At 37.5% G+C, this 18,459-nt stretch overlaps 1 protein-coding gene across 2 annotated transcripts in view; it reads left to right on the top strand.

Annotated features, from left to right (window-relative positions):
* Positions 1 to 2,229: 2,229 nt before the first annotated feature.
* LOC122812213 overlaps positions 2,230 to 18,459 on the top strand; it is a 363,229-nt gene continuing 346,999 nt past the window's right edge. The window contains exon 1 of one of the 2 annotated variants that reach the window (XM_044084555.1): positions 2,230 to 2,334. In XM_044084555.1, the coding sequence (XP_043940490.1) occupies positions 2,320 to 2,334 (15 nt within the window). In that variant the 5' untranslated portion in view covers positions 2,230 to 2,319. The remainder of the gene's footprint in view (positions 2,335 to 18,459) is intronic. The other variant, XM_044084553.1, reaches the window with a different exon arrangement.

Raw genomic sequence — 18,459 nt, 5'->3', positions numbered from 1 at the left:
GCACTATCTTGCTTTCATCCAGGGCTTTGGTCACTTTCTTGAAGTCTACTAAGTTTAATAAGCACAGTAAAGGAACGCCCGGAGTGAACTGCTACCACAAAAGACTTAAATGGTACAAAATGCTACCAGAAACAAATGCTCTCCAGCCAATAAAACTACATTCCGAAATCTCAAGTGTTTCCCAAACCTAAACAGACCAGGCTACCCCACCCCCAGTGCACTAGGAAAAAAAATCCACTGAGCTCTTTTGATGTAAAAACAATTATTTGCTAGATTGTAAAAATATACTACTTTATCCAGCAGCTAGCAAGATAATGACATCAGATTATTGTGGTTTGATCTCACAAACAACAAGATCATTGCTATTATATAATGGATTATTATGCTATTATACATTTACTTTATTTAAGAAGAAATGTCTTATCTTCTTTAAATAAGATTGTATAAACAGGCTTTACTGCTCTTCCACTGTCAGTCGGTTAGTCATTGACATTAAAGACACATGTGCCAAGCCTGTAGCTGCGGAACACCTGCACAGTATGTTGAGGTTTCTAACTTTTTTTTTTCAAATGTAGAGAGAAGTCTGTTGTAGTGTCTTCTGTGTATTTCTTTGTATCCATTTTTTGTTAAGGGGTTAAGGAGTCTAGTGAGGTGCCTTATGTGCAGAGTCTGCATGTCAATGGAGTTACTTGCAAAGATTCTCCTGCAGTTCAGAGCTGTGATGCTTTTGTTACTGTTTTTTTTTTTTTATTTTTGTAATGTAGTTGTATAATGGTGCATAGAATAATAGTAGTGTCAAGAATTATTTTTAATAGTTTAAATTAAATGCTTAGCGGCACAGAGAAAACTACTTCACACCAGACTGTTTGCATTGGGGAACACTCAGTTTACAATGGGAACACTATTTCCTCTGTCCAGTCAGCTTGCATGTTTTTAGAATAATTAAGACCTTTCATTGTGCAATTCTCTATATCATCTGTCATACCTCTCAACCTCTTAGTGGAAGAAGTCTGGACAAAGCCTAACATAATGGGTGGACAAAGCCCAAAAATAGGGACAGATTTTAAGTATTGATCTTATAAACTTAGAAAGTGCTAGAATAACAGGATTTGTCTTAGCATGCATTTTTCTGAAGGATATGAAGTCAGAAACTCAAATGTATGTCATTATTTAGTAACATCAGACCTCAGATTATCCCATTGATTTGCTAGAAAACCACAGATTTTATGAGGAACAAACCAAAAATATGAGGCAAAAAATTGAACATTCTGCAAACATCTGGACAATTGAGAGCTATGTCTGTATATATTCATTCATTCATATTAGCCTTATAATAATTTCCAAGTTAAACAATCTCTGCAGTAAAATAAAGGGCCTATTGTAGCCCATTGTACTTATCACACAAATTGTATCTACAGTAGGGTGATTTCAGTCATAGTTCAGATATAACTCCTCACTCAAAGGTGCATTAACTAAAGTCATCTATTAATGATTAATGGCACACATTACTTTTGAAAATCAGACAGTAACATATTTATAAGCCCTGAATGAACAGAAAAAAATTAAAGAACACATATTCATTCAAAGATTCTTATCTATCCGTGTTCTGTATCTGTCTGTTATCAAGTAAATATCTCCTATCAAATTGCAGACACAGCCTATTTAAACCTTTTCAAAGGCAGGAATTTCATTTTATTTAATTCATGCTTCCAGTTTGGGCAGTCAACTCTGCCCCAGGACATTGCTATTCTGTATTATTTAGTCATAAAAAGGTTGACAAAAGCTATACCTTTTCTTCTCTGTCATTCACACATTTACTACTTTTTAATAAGCAGTAAGAAGTTGAATATTTTTTGCAGTCATAGCTTACTTCAATTACACTTTGTAAGAGTTTTAAATTATTAAGGCAGGAATGTGATTAAATCTGCAATGTGTTGTGTTCTGATTGACAGTAACTGTTTAGCCACTGGTAACACTGCCCTTCTCAACTAAGTGACATGCATTTAGCCTATCAGAAAGCTGTGCTATGAAATTCATACTGCATTTTCATAACATATCTGAAGAAAAGACAGACATTTAAAACAGTTTGAGAACCACAGGTAGCATTTCCAACAGCTAAAATGTTTTCATTACAATTTATATATATGAAACAAGCATGTCCGTTACCTATTACAATGACTTTGGACAGCTGTAATTGGCTCCAGCCATCTATTGTTTAGACAGACATTTTGACTTTGATCTCCCATAGCAACTAGTAGACACATAGCAAGTGCCCGGAACGTAACATAGTAAACAGAATTAAGACTCCAAATCTCAGCAATGTATAACAATACTGTAAGTGTATCTTCAACTTGTTTTGTGCTGTACATTATTTTATAATGCAGTAGTTAAGGACATATGTAATTCTACAAATATACTTAGCATGCTGGTGTTATTTGTTGGTTTATATTTATTTTGTAAGGCAGACCTATAATGCTTCTCCTAATGCAATTCTAAAAAGCTATGTGTGCGTGTGTGTGTGAGGGGGGGGCGTTAAAAATCACAAGATTATTAATATCACTTATGACAATCTTTGTTTGATGTAGAGCTTAACTATATTTGTCTGTGTGCAAACTTGTGCTAATAATAAATGTGCTAAATATTTGCCAAGAGCTGTATCATAGGCTACTGGAGAAAATTCAGGGAAACATTCCAACAAGTGTAGTTCCTGAAATATCATTTCAAATGAAACAGTAATTAGAGAATGGAGAATTAAGGCTGATCTCATGCACAGTTGTGTTGTGAGATGAGCTCCGCCCTACAAGCACATACAGGATATATTATTTCATCAGCAGGAGATATATTGTTTTTGTAGAAAAAATCTCTACTGTCACTGAAAAATGTGGCTTTCATTATGTCTATCAAATATAATTTCACAAAAGGTTTATCATTTTTGTGATGAAATTTCACAAAAAATAAAAAAAAAGTAAAATCTGCATGTGAATTTTTCAAGGTGCAAATACATTAATGGCATTCTTCAGTTAATGATATGAAATGTATATGCTTTCATGCCTGGTAATTTAAAGATACACAAACCCATGAATGATTCTAAAATTTGCATAATAAAAAAATTCAGATCCTAGTGCGAACCCAGTTTTGTGCAGTCCGGTTTGTACATGCTTCAAACACCATCAACACCATTAACAGCAAGACAGACAACGTTCAAAACTAATAAAGAAGCCATCTCTATTTCAAAGAGTTATTCCTATATATTTCAGAGAGTTATTCCTATCATAAGACAAACAATTAGTTCCAAGAGTAATATAGCTTCTTAAATGCAATTAGTTGCACATAGCCATTCATTATAGTGACATAAATTAAAGATGGTGGACTCTTTTTTTATTTTCTTTCTGTCAGATATGTCTGCGAGTAAAAAAAATGCTAAATATTTGCAGTGCCATGATATCTGAGTACAGTTGCAATGTGACTGTTAATACAATTTTAAAAAGTATTGCAACTAAATTAGTGATTAGCTTCTGAATAATTTTTTTTACAGAAAATTACTGCAGCCTGTTGTTTTCATACCTTCCAGCTTGTCATATTTAAGGCTGCATGCTCTATCTGAGTTTGCTTAATATCAGATTGTTCAGTGCACTTTATAATGTAAGCAGTTGTGTATGTATACCTTCATTGGGTTAGAGCTATAGGGATTCACAATGCATGACTCAGTAAAGCTGTTACATGCAATTACAGTATAAGAAACTGTTTGTGTTCATTATAAGTATTACTGAAGTTAATGCATGAGTATTACCTGAAGGCAGAGACCCAACCCTTTGTCCAGCCTCCTAGAGCAGTTGTACACCCCTATAGCATACCTCACAACTGTCCAGATTTTCACATAATGTCCAGATTTTTGCCTCATATTTTCTGTCTGTTCCTATTAAAATTTTGTTTTCTGGCTGATCTTTGGCAAATCAGTAAGCAATGAAGTCAGAAACTATTGACAGACATTGGAGTTTCAGATGTCATATCCTTCAAAAAAGTCATGCTAATGCAAAACCTGTTATTCTATCAACTTTCTACATTTGAAAGGTCACTTTTTAAAAACCGTCCCCATTTTGCAGCCTTTCCCCCCATTATTTATGACTTTGCCCAGATTTCTTGCTCTAAGAGGTTGAGCGGTATCCCCTAAAGTGTATCTGGTCTTGTCCGTATATTGACTGTAAAAAAATGGAAATTTGACCACATCATCTTTAATTTTTTTTTTTTTTTTTTTTTTTTTTTTGCTTTTTTTGACACAAGTAGCATAAAGTCACTTATTTTTGATAGTGTGTCTTTCTCCCATGCCACATATCTAGGTCAGGCTGTCTCTTCCTATTTTGCAAAGGGGTTCTACAGAAGTTTATTTTTGTTACTAAATAAGCATTGATCTTAGAGACCCAGACCCATATTAGAGCTGTTGAGGCTAAACAAGTTTCTGTCTATCAAGAAGTTGAAAGTGTTCATGCTACTGGTCGTGCTCCCCATAGTACTTTAGGATGTCTTCCTGGTTACGCTGTATATGAAAGATCACTACCTTTACATCCCTATTCACAGGAACCACAACTATTTTTTCAGTTTTGTAAAAGGACGACTATTACCAACTCACCTCTCTGTCTCTACACTGTGCTCAAGGTTTTCAAAAAACATTTAGCACAAGTCTGGTCCATGTCAGGACAAGGGGCTCTATATATACCCCCTACCTTGAAGATTGCTTGATATTAACCGTCTCAGAGGAAGAACTCAAGAAGTCTCTGTCTTGATTCTCTCTGTCTGCCCATCCAAATCAGGTGTTTCATCACTCTACAAAAATAGAACTTGGCAGTAGCTTCCACCAGCCCCTTCCAGGTTTCTGTGTTAGGTGCCTCATCAGGCAGTCTGTCAGTGAAGACACCCTCCTCCTGTATCACTTATTTAGCTGTACTGCTCAGGAGAAACACCAGATAGTTAGTCTTCTTAAGAGCTCACAATTAAAAGACACTCTTATTCCGAATGATGGCCCTAGCAAGAATTCAGATGAGAATATGGGACTTCTTAACATTTTGGGAATAATACTTCCAGCTTTTGAAGTAGCAAATTCTACTTATTATAGGTGGTGGGAAGAAGTTCTGTGGTGGGAAGAAAAAAAGCAAAAGTCACTTGTGGTCTTTCACAGAGCAGTGACTGGATGACATGCACAGGACATAAAGGTTTAGGGAAAGTGGTCCACCAATCCCTGATTCAGGCATATAAAACTGAAAGAGGTGTCACTGATTATTTATAAACTATGGATTTTCAAGTCAGTGTTTTAAGTTAGGTAGCCTAAAAATAGTGACTGACAATGCCATGGTAATAGTGACTAACAATACCATGGTAATGTGGTGTATCAACAAGTAAAGTAGCAACACCTCTTACCTGTTCTGAATGTCAGCCATGATAGTTTTTACCTGGTCTGGAAATAACATCTTCATCTCCAAGCTCTACACTTACCCAGTGATTAGAATATAGTAGCAGACTACCTGATCAGGTCCTTACTTACCCAACATGAATGACTGCTGGAGATGAAAGCCTTTTCTTTTTCAGATGATGATACTGAAGGTTGGAACTCCAAAGACAGACTATTTTGTTTCACAAGACAACATTTAAGTGAGAAAGCTCTGTTTCAGATTGCAGTAGAAGAAAGAACGGTCAGTGAATGCGTTCTGCAGCTCCTGAGACCTGGTATTTTGTATGCCATCCTTCTGTCTCATTCCTCTCAGATATGGTATTAAAAGCAAGAGAGGAAAAATCAAGGTGCAGACCAATAAAATCCTTTTGCCCTAGGGAGCTATTTTACTCTCAGCAATGCAGATGACTATGGAAGATTCCTTTCCCTTTCAATCTTCTGTACTCTAATAACTCACTAAGGAGGACCCTATGTCCATGTAAGACTCAAAAGCCACAGACTGACTGCCTAGATAACTTAATCATAGACCCTATCAGGGTCCAGTTCTTTACAGAAGAAGGGTATTGCCAAGAGGTTGTAAAATCTAACACCAACAAGTCTCTCCTAAGCAAATCAAAGAAGTTCTTAATCTGATACAGCACCTGGCAGGTGAGACAAGTGGCTACGTCTGTTACTTTGCTGCCCTCATTCCAAGATATTTGATGGTTATCTGACAAGAACTTAACCTAGACATTTGTTAGGCTTCACTTATCAGTTATCATGGCTTGCTTTCTTGTTGATGCTCCTCTCTCTTTGACATCAGTAGTCAAGTTTTTCCTGAAAGATACCCTTCTTTTTCAGCTAGTTCCTCCTTCTCTTTGGGATGTAAACTTTGTGACTCAAAATGTTATTGTCTCTTCCTTTTCAGCCAGTAAGCTCAGCTGCCTACATTTTCATTTCCGTGAAGATTCTCCACCACTGACTATCATCTCTTCCAGTAGAACCTTTGAGCTGCAGGGGAGCCTTGGATAATTTAGAAGGACTGGAGAATCATATGACCAAGTCCTTCCTACATGTCCAAAGCAGTTTCAAAACTGGCCTTGAATTAGGCCATCCATCTACCTATTTTTACCCAAACTCGTCAGTCCAACTTTTGTCTACATTTTTTGTTAGGAAAGCAAAGCATACCAGTTCAAAAATAAACAATGTACAATTGTGCAGATATCCAATTGCTCCAGAAGTTTGTTTAGAAGCCTAAGCATCCACATGTGTCTGTTTCTCATCTAAAATGAATTATACTGCAGCAGTGAACCTGTTATTTCAACATAATTATGGTGAGTGCCTTCACACAACTGCACTATATATCTGGTTCTTATGAAAAATTCTCTTGTAGACTTGCTATATAAATAAGTGAACAATAATGCAGTACATGCAGCTTAGAAGAGCTATTTTTGCAACAGCTTGCTATTTTAACAAGTGAGAAAGTTGCATAACAGTAAATTTTTTATTTTATTTATTTGCACTTTTTTGACTGCCTTAGTCCCACTAGGTTGGTGGCCTCTTTTCAGAGGAAATCTAAAGTGTTACTCATATTAACTTGAGGAAATTTGGCCAGGGCACCAAGGAACTTCCTCTTCCCTTTTTGATAAGTGCCATGGGATCTTTTACATCCACCTCAGCTACCACAAACTCCGACAGAATAGGTACTCACTTTGATGTCTCACCCAAAAGATGGTACACTCAGAAGTGCAGCACCCCCTCCGTTATTCTGCACTGCAGTATCAGTACTGAAAAATTAATCCAAGCTCTTGGTGTGGAAATAGAAATACAGCATTCTGAAACAAAGGTTAATGCACTACCATCTGTGCTACTGAGACCACTTATTATTGATACATGGGGTCACACAGATTAGATGAATATATGTGTACTATATATAATTCAAGAAAAGAAAATCATTTCTTTTTTTTTTTCAAATAGACTTTTATTAGCTTTTACATAACACAACTTGAAGAATAAAACTGCAGTTCAATAATCATGTGAACAAAACCACATAATAAAATACAACTAACAATGCAACTAATATAAGAACTATTTACAAACAGTACAAAATGTTGCAATACTCTAAAATAAATCAGCCTATATAACACAATTAAATGAAAAATTGAGTACTTAATTATTAATTGATGGGTAATTAAACAGTATGCAAAGAAAAAAAAAAGGTAATCAAGAGGCTAAGATATCTATAGCAAAAAAAAATCATTTCTATGACATAAGCATATTCCTATGTCTACGTAGAAACCAAATGACAAAGACACAGTTACTTTAAACATGCTGTCACTGTTAATAGCTAACCTGAAAATATTATAAAGGTGTATTGTTTGAGCAAGAGAACAGATATATTAATTATTAATTAATATTAAAGATATTGCATTTAATATCTCATTGAAACAATTGTTTGACAATTTGATACAAGCTGAGAAATTAATACATGATACTGGTTGTGCTGATTTGAGGTGTGACGACCCCCTACTTAAACCAGGGCAGTAACTAAGGAGTCTCAATCCTTACCTCTGTCTCCGGTAAGGAAGTGTCAGTGAAAGCAGGGATAGAACACACAGCTTCCCATAAGGGTACAGTGGAAACAGGCTCCAAACCTGAGACAACTATTTGCTTCAGTCCAAATCCCCAAATGAGTCTTTACACTACCCACTACAGAGCACTATGTCCCCATTCTAGATATTTGACACACTCACTCTTAAATATTTCATAATCACACATACAAACACTCTTGGGAAGGACTGGAACAGATTTACCTGCTATGTCCTCTTTTCCCAAATTACATGGTAATGCTGACACCAGTCAAAATAACAGAATAGTTGAAGTAGCAAACCAACACCAACTGTACCACAGCTAGGAAGTTTATTATAAAACAAGTAAGCACTTTCAGGGATGTGCCCCTTCATCAGACAACTCACAAAAACAATTCATTCCTTATATAGTAGAAGCACTTGCTATCAATTAAGTCTTAAAGATACAATGTTAAATACAAATGCTTTAACCTAGTCCACTCTAATATATCTTGAATATGCATATATCTGTTTCAAAAATTCATAAATATTAGAACACGTATTATATATATGAGTCATGGTTAATAATGGCATAATGGTTAAGGTGTTCACTCCATAGACACAACATGCAGGGTTAGACCCTCACATGGGGCAACTGGCCAGGCCCAAAATGGCCCACAAGGGCACCCTGCTCAGTACCAATCCATGAACCTATATTAAATTGCTAAAACCAAGTCCTACTATGCAAAACATTTAAAAAAAAACATAAACTATAACATGCAACATATATATAAATATATATAGTGCACTAACACCATGTAAAATATAATATGTATGTGTATGAAAAAGCATGTTGAAATATAACAGTATCTATGTAAGTATAAATATGTATGCATGTGTGTATAAAAATATATAGAAAAGAAAAAATGATGTATATAAATATCTCACAGGAAGGACATCACAATGACTTCTTTGGAATCCTATCTCAAATAGTTGGCAGTGTTTAATTCAAGACTCTGTTACATGGCTTAGAGGGGGCTTTAGGAAGTCTAATTAGGATCACATGTGTAACAATACATAGCATAGTGGATTAGTACCACATTTATAAATGTCATTAAGAACATTGCTGTTCATAAATGACTTTGTGAGAGAAAGTCATTTTAGGGGTGTTTGATAGGTTAATAATCCAAGACTATTAACAATAAGACACTGATGGACTCAGTGCAGTCTGTTTTTGAAACCTGACAAAAAAGGATCACTCATCCACTTCATCTTGCCTTGCTTTAGTAAGTAACCAGGGAACAGTAATTCTTTGGATCAGTCAGGAAAATATAGTGATATTAGTTAAGTACTGTTTTTCTGTATCTGTTTGAATCTATCCATCTATGTTATTTTAATACTTCCTGTGATTGAAACTCCAGTGTTTATTGTGAATAGATATTCAGTATTTTCATGTTCTTTTATTATTTTAATATAATTAAAATTTTCATTGTGGCTGGTCCTTTTGGAGAATATTGTAACCTTTAAGAATACTTTATTTGTTTGGTGACACTGTTGCTGCTCCTGAAAGTCTTGCCACATGGTCAGCATTACTTTTGGTATTAATATTAGTATCAATTTCAGTCAGTATAATTGGGTACCCTTGTAAGAGACTTAGACTATCTGGCTAGTGGCAGTGAAACTACCTTCCCCAGGGGTGTGTGTGTGTGTGTGTGTGTGTGTGTGTATGTGTGTGTGTGTGTGTGTGTGTGTGTGTGTGTGTGTGTGTCTGTCTGTCTGTCTGTCTCTGTCACTGTGTGTGTGTGTGTGTGTGTGTGTGTGTGTGTGTGTGTGTGTGTGTGTGTGTGTGTGAGTGTGTGTGTTACTTGCAGCAAGAACACAGAGCACTGGTTTCACAGAGAGGGTGGTGGAGGGCCTGGCCTGAACACTTGGCTGAGGACTCAGTACTACAGATGTGTCTGTGGGGTCTTATTTGGGGCCTGGAGAGAGAGGGGAAACCCATCCCTAAGGCTGAGTGTGTTCCCTGTGTGCTGTTAAGGGTAATTGTGCTTGGTGCAGAGAGTTGCATCTGGAAATATTGTGTGTATCTATTTTTGTTCCAAGTGTCTGTTCACCGGTGTCTGTGGTGAGGATTCAGACTTCTTGATTACTGTCCCACAGGAAGGACATCACAATGACTTCTTTGGAATCCTATCTCAAATAGTTGGCAGTGTTTAATTCAAGACTCTGTTACATGGCTTAGAGGGGGCTTTAGGAAGTCTAATTATGATCACATGTGTAACAATACATAGCATAGTGGATTAGTGCCACATTTATAAATGTCATTAAGAACATTGCTGTTCATAAATGACTTTGTGAGAGAAAGTCATTTTAGGGGTGTTTGATTGGTTAATAATCCAAGACTATTAACAATAAGACACTGATGGACTGCAGACAGCATTTGTGTAGCGAAATGTATTGCTGTATTGTAAGCATTCTACAGCTAGTGAAGCACACAGTCAATCACAGATAATGTAATAGTCGATCTGTAAGTTGGTTCTGGAATTAAAACTGCTTCCTAATGATCTTTGTTGCTGAGGTGAGCTGATATTTAATGCTGTGTATTGTACAGTTGCCCTGTTTTTTGGCTCAGCTCTGTTACAGTCTTCTCTTAAACATCCATCCATCCATCCACAGCCCCTTTTTCCCATTTTTGAAAATGGGGTAAGGGTTACATTTCAACAATGACAATCATCTAGAGCAAGTGTTTACACTGGCGGATGGCTAACCCTACAGTCCTCTCTTACGTTCCTGGAAAATGAGTTTACAGTCTACTACAAAACTTACATATTTCAACATCTGTGAGCTTACACAGAGTGAGATGTTTTGAAAATATGCTAAAACATAACAGCAATCATTTTATAGAAGTGCCTAACATTATGTATAACATTGGTTTAATTTTTTTCGATAAGGGCAGTGCCATGTTAGTTAAGAATTCATTATCTATCTCAGTAATTGGAAAACATTTTAAAAAATGGCTCATTTATGAGCTCAGCTCACTTCTGATGCCTTGTCTCAATTTCTAAAAGTTCTTGGGGGATGGTTAGTGAAGGTGTATGTTCCTTGTTATAAAAGATGGATGGTGGCCACTAAATATTTAAGGTAGGTTTCAAGATCAGAAAACATAAATATTTTTATTGAAATACATTCAATGATGTTAGTTCTGGTCGATCCTCTGTTATGAAGCGTGGGTGATATTATCAGGTGATACTGTCGCATTGCTGTGCTGTCATTGTTACAGTCTTGGTTTGTTATTTGGGCAAGGGAGGTGTGGGTGAATATCTATTAGTTGAAGTTGTGCACCAGGATTAATTAATACAATCATGTATACATATCTATATATACATATGTGTGTGTGTATGTCTGTGTATAGCGAGATCTAGATGAATAAGGTGCATATGTATATTCACACACACACACACACACACACACATACACATACACATGCACACACACACATATACACATATATATATATATATATATATATATATATATATATATATATATATATATATATATATATATATATATATATATATATATATATATATTTATATATAGATCTCAGTAACTTTGTCAAAAGGTACTTTGGTTGATGTCTATTTAACCAGCACAATTTAGTTGACTAAAGAGATGGCCAACAGGCATGCAAGGTTAACAGTTCATGGGTAGAGGAATATACCCTTTTACCCAGTGATTGGGCAATCTTGGAATTAGAATATATAATTAGCTGGGGGGGTATGATGGTGAACCCTGCCCACACACACATAAAGGGTGCAGGGAAGCTTATCCCCCTGCAAAAAACTATGCTTTCTTTGTGTGTGTGTTTTTTTTAAGTGTTGCATGTTCTGAGATCAATTCTCAGTGCATTTGTAGTAGTGTGTTGATGTGCATAATGTCAAATAAATTTGTTTCAACACTATGCACATCGACATAAATGGTATTCTATCAATTTAAATAATTTTATAGATCATACATATGAAAGACTGCTCGTTTCTGGAGTTATGAATGCTGATGGTTAAAATGGTCAAAGGGGTTTGCCACTCAAAGACTTAAATTTCCCATTATCAAAGTTTATCCATCAAAAGCAGTCTTCCTGAAACAATACGTCTTGTGGCAAATCACAAAATAATTGTTTTCTTTCTTTTTCTGTGTATGGGGGTTAGATCACCTTCTTAACCTGTCACATATAGAAGACTATGCTTTGTGCAACTGTACTTAAAATAATTAGCTCTGAGCTTAGTTCATATTAGGTGAATGGGGCATTTTCCCTGACTGCATCAGGCTTGGAGTGGGGAGTCACTAATCCACATTCCTAGTCACAAGCACAGAAAGATGCACACACACACACACACACACACACACACACACACACACACACACACACACACACACACACACACACACACACACATACACACGTGCTCACTCAAAATCTATGTTTGCTATCAGTTTTTAGAATTGTGAACCTAATTTTACTTCACATAGAAGTAGTCATGAATGACTTAGAAAAAACACACCAATTGATATAGGATTCATTGAATTTCACATTGATATATCAAATGACTACCATAAACAACTTTTGCCCCCAGATTCACAATCCTTCTGTGCAGGACTAGCTTAGTCCTGCATGGAAGCGACCGTTAGGAGCAGGACGGCAGCGTGCCATGCATAGTAATGAAGGCATACTGCCTGAGCTCCTAAATGGACACGGAGCATGTACAAGTGCAGGGGGTGTGTCTGAGAGCAGAACTCTCAGAATATACACGCCCCTGCAATCAACTACAGCAGTGTAGGAGTAAGAATTGAGTGAGACTGCTCATAGGTGTTTGCATACCGCCAGCAACATCCCCCCAAGTGTACAAGAGCAATAGTTAAAACATTTACATATGAAGATTATTTTTTTTATGAAACAGATCAAATTTAACCATATGTGTGTGGGTTTGCCCACCGCTTAGCTACGTTTAATGCAGCTTAAATGGCACAAGAGGATAAAAAGCAATATATATGCAAATGAAGCAGTACAGCAATAGTGTAGTGGGCAGAGTAATCACCTTACAAGCAGTCATTCCCGGGTCGAGTCCCTCTCCAGTACAATCCATTTACCATGTAAAATCACTGTATGATCAATTTATTTTGTTGCATAACCTACAACATATATATTTGTGAACTGGAGTACTGCATTAAATGCAGATGTGAGGTGTCAGTGTCATAATGTCCACAGATAATCACAACTGCCCCATGCAGTATAGGTACACAGGAATCAGGGATACAAATGGAAGGTAAAATGTGTAATGAATGATAAATCCATACAGGTGCCAAATCCACCACCTGCCCAAGAACCATTAGACATCACTATCTAAATTAGAGCTGTGGTAAGTGGGTGTAAGCACTAGTAAGCAAGAGTAAGCAGAGTTACGCAGTAGTAAGCAGGAGTAAGCATATTTAAGCAGTAGTAAGCGAGTTTAAGCCTGTTTGTGTGGGGGTAAGCAATGCACACATAGGTTAAGCAATATTGAAGCTAACTCTCTGTAAGCTTATTTAACCGGAGGTTAGCATTGCTTATCTTCACACAAACCCACGCAAACCCTCTTACAATTGCTTAAAAGTGCCTTAAGCACTCTGTATGCATCAGCCGCGGTTCTGGCCGGAAACAAAATAAATAGCCTTTGCAGGTCTTGAACTGAGGACCTGTACACTATAGTCACAGTAGTTAACCCCAAAGTCATCACAGCAGTGCAAGAGATTGAGGTATCACCAAACAGATCCTCACATAGGAAACACAAACTGAACATGTGAAAGGAATCTATATGCAGTTTTATATTGTATAACCAACTACAAGACATAAATATGTGAACTAGAGTACTGCATTAAGCCCAGATGTGAGGTGTCAATGTAATAAATTGTCGAAATCTCCTAATAAACAAAAGGACCCCATACAGTGTACATACACATGAATCATGGATACCAAACACATATATAACATGTAATGAATAATAAATCAATGCCACAATACAAATATAATGCAACTTACATATTAAGCAATGCTAAGCATTGCACAGCCCAGCTTAGTAAGTGTAAGCAATGTGTAGGCCAGCTAACTCAATCTGCCCATTGGTTTACCCCTTTAATCAAAGCCAACCTTAGGTAAGCAGGTTTTCCCATAGCTTAGCCTTTTCAAAACTGTCCAATCATGGCAAAGTGCAGGAAACTGGCCCTATGTAAACCCAACAGGCGGGAATACATCTCATAACTGCTTGTAGCTTCCCCTTTTAGGCAATATGTCTGGAATGGAAGGAGAGGGTGTGCATTTTCGGGCAGAGCGCTGGGGCATCTAGGAGTCTAGAGTCATGGGAGGACTCCTTGTGAAAGACCATGACATGAGACTGCTGCAGGGCCAGTACCAGGGTTCCCAATGCAAAGTGGAAGTCTGAGATCGTCTCGCCTGTGACCTCACCAGTGCCACTGGCATACCTCTAACTGATGAGTAGGTCAGGCATCACTATGCCGACCTAAAGCGGCAAAAGGGGGATCTCTTGGATCAGTGGATCCAAGAGGCTAGGAGGACAGAGGAAGTCCCAGCCGTGTGTAAGTATCAGTCCACTACCTGTTTAGTAATTGGCAGCTCATGTATATTATGGATAGGTATGGCTAAATATTCCTCTTATGTCTTTCACAGTGGCAAGTGAGTGGGCTATGAACCAGGAGGCCCATGGATATAGATTGGAGTGGTTGTGATGCGAAGCAGTTTAGTAATAATCTTGAAAGTACTATCATAGGAAATAAATCTGAATGTAGTAGTAAGTTAATTGCCTGTATAAAACCTGTATTGTTTAAGGCATGTACTGCATACACCAGAGAATAGGGCAGGAAGAGTCTCATATAGGTTGTATGTAAATAAAAGGGTAACAGCCTGGCAATAAAGGTCTAACCCCTGGACTGCATGTGTTTACTCTGGTATCATATGGTAATGTAGATTTGCAATCACTTAATAGTACTGTTGTATTAAGCACTGTTACCCACACTGTGCTACATAAAGAAAATGCGTAGGAATGTCTGTATATGACTGGTGTAATCCCAAGAGGTCATATAGTACAACTGAAAGAGACTTAGACATAAAACAGTGAAAAGATAGACAACAAAATCCAAACAGCATACTCAACTGAGATGTGAACTGTTGTATGTTTTAGCACACACAGCCACGGTTCGAATCCTGGGAATGGTAGTAGGCTACATACAGAATCATACCCCACAACTGTACAGATATGTAAATAATGTCCAGTAAATCAGCCCATATCTGCTGCCTGTCACCCTGTCCCCTGGGAAATCAGTGGGATGATCCCAGACATTTAGGCAGCATACAAGAAATACAACTGATTGTCAGACATCTATAAGAACAAACCTGTCACTCTAGCAACTCCCCAAAATGTTATGAGAGTAATAAGCCAAGTATGTCCCATCTACACCCCCATGTTGTCAAGCTGTGAACAGAGTGTGTACAGTAACAGAGTGAGACATATGTGCATATTACTAATATGGAATCTGGTAATTTATGTGGCAGCATTATGGTAGTTCTAACAAACATTACTCCCACAGGTCTGTCAGATACGAACACTGTGCCTAGAAATAAAAGATTGATATCATGTACTGGTACTCCTTACTCTGGTATTGTATGGCATTGTTAGTGTTGCAGTTGCTCTGAATAATAAGATATTACTCATCACTGTCACCCACACTGTGCTACACAATAAAACTGTCTAGGAAATCCTGTATAAGAGTGTTGTAATTACAAGGTCAATATGTAAAACCACAGGAGAATTATAAACAGAAATCAGATAAGAGATGCACAGCAATATCTATATAGCACACTCAACTGTGATGGACAGTATTTTATTTTTAGCAGACACAGCCATGGTTCGAATCCTGGGAGTGGTGATAAGCTGTATGCAGAATCATACCCCACAAGTGTACAGAAATGTCCAGAATGTCCAGTTAATCGGCCCATATCTGCCGGCTGTCACCCTGTCCTCCTGGCATATCAGTGTGCTACTCTCTGACATGTAGGCAGCATTTCATGTCATATAACTGACTGTCAGACCTGTACATATTTGGAAAATGTCAATGAACACAAACCTGTCATTGTACAAGTCACTAAAGGTTTAAGAGGGCAATAGTCAAAATATGTCCCGGTTCACCTGCATGTGGTCAAGACATGCCCAGAGTGTGTGCAGAAAGAGATGGACAGGTATGTGCATAACATCAACCTGGAATTTGGGATTATGTATAGAAACAGTTAGTGTTAACAGACAATACCTACACAGGTATACCAGGTAAGTCGTGTATACTGCAGGTAAAATCAGTTCATGTATATAGTTGTCGACAGCCATATAACTGTCCAAACTAAGGCAACAGGGTAGTGTACTAATGCTTCTAAGGTACAGATAACAGCAATGACTAGGAAAGTAATGCTAACTACAGGAATATACTAGTTGTTAATTGACATCCCCCCCCCACCATATCTGCAACAATAAACTAAATACACAACTCAGTTGGTATGTGCTGACTTAACTCTAATGTTGGGACATATGTCCTATTGTTCAATAATTATTTAAATCTGTTTCTATGCATGTGCTATGTTGAAATACTCCCACATTGGTGTCATCTTGCCATCAATGTACCTGCATGCTGTTGTAATTACCACTGTGGTCCCATATATGCGTGTGTTTTGTTTGCTATGCAACTGTTCAATATCTGGTGTTTGGGTTAATGGGAATATTGATGCATGCTGTTATACCTAATCCTGGAATGTGTTGACTATTATTAACCTACATATGTTGATAAAACTTAAACACCATAGTACGTATGGGAATGCGGGTCCCAGTGGACCGACCTGTCCCACCTCAGCTGGCCATGGCACTGGGCACCAGCATATCTGGGGCCCAACCTGGGACCTCCTCATCCGTTGAACCTGCACCACCTTTGGGTGGAACTGCCTCAGGGGATGGGGCTCGCCCCCCCCCCCAGGCATAGGCGTGGACACGAACCTGTCACCCGTCACCAAGTCCGGGTCATTGTGCATAGTGAGTTCCACAGGGAGGTCACAGATCTGCTACATCAGCTTAAGGGCCATGTGTCATGACTAGAGGGTTGGCTTGGCTCTCCTACTCAGCCCCTTCAGGGCTGTGAAGGTGCAGTGTTTACTGCCCATGGGTGGGGACCTCAGTCCTACTGTTTCCACTAGGGGACTCATGGGCTTCTGATTTCCCAACACCTTTCACCATCAAGGTGCTTACCTCCAACATGTGTCATACACTGCCCCTGTATGCATCTTGTTTGTCTTGTCTGTTAACCTACCCAACCTACCTCCCCAAATAAAACTACTATCCCTCCCCACCATCCAAATCTCACTTGAAAAAAAAAGAGCAATCTGTTCCCCCCCAAAAATCTCGCCCCATACATAGCTGTCCATTTTGCACACATGTCCACTGGACACATGTAATCTGGTCTAATTGGCTTAATATACTGTCCTCAACCTTTTCTCAGGGGTATGAGTGTCCAAATCTATCTCCAAATTCTGTGTATATGCACAGCTGTTGCTGTAGAAGAAATGGGCAGCTATGGACCTTCCCTACAACCTTCCTGCACATCCCTAGCTATTTTCCCTACTGTCTTTCCCTCTTTGTGCCCCTTTTTCACCACTTTCCTATCAACCCTTTTTATTTCTTTTAAAGAAATTAGCACAGGGGTAAGCAGGAGTAAGCATGTTTAAGCTTGTTTGCATGGGGGTAAGCAATGCCTACACAGGTTAAGCAATTTAGAAGCTAACTGAGTATAAAAAACTGTAACCAGAAGTTAGCAGTGCTTACTTCCATGCAAATTTGTGCAAACCCGCTTACAAAGGATTAAAAGTGCCTTAATCACTCTGTATCCAATGGCTCTTGTTCTGCCCAGCAACAAAATAAACAGCCTCTGCAAGGCTCGAACCCTAACCCTAAACACCATAGCTGAAGTGATTTACTACTAAGTCATGTCAGATATACATAACCCTGATGCTTTTACAAACATATCATGCAGCACAGGCATTCAACAGTACAGGAAATGTATTTAAACATGTAGATATATGTGTGTGTGTGTGTATATATATATATATATATGTATATATATTTATATCTAAATATATATATATATATATATATATATATATTATATATATATATATACACATTATATATATATATATATATATATATATATATATATATATATATATAGATATATAAATATCTACATATATAATATATATATATATATATACACACACACATATGCATACATCTATAGATATATATGTCTATATATATATATACATATATATATATATATATATATATATATAGAGAGAGAGAGAGAGAGAGAGCAATATATATA

Source organism: Protopterus annectens, chromosome 9.part0, assembly GCF_019279795.1.
Source record: "Protopterus annectens isolate FY-2018-M chromosome 9.part0, PAN1.0, whole genome shotgun sequence".
NCBI classification, from domain to species: domain Eukaryota; kingdom Metazoa; phylum Chordata; order Ceratodontiformes; family Protopteridae; genus Protopterus; species Protopterus annectens.
The sequence above is the reverse complement of the archived record's forward strand: the minus strand, read 5'-3'. Positions and strand labels throughout refer to the sequence as shown.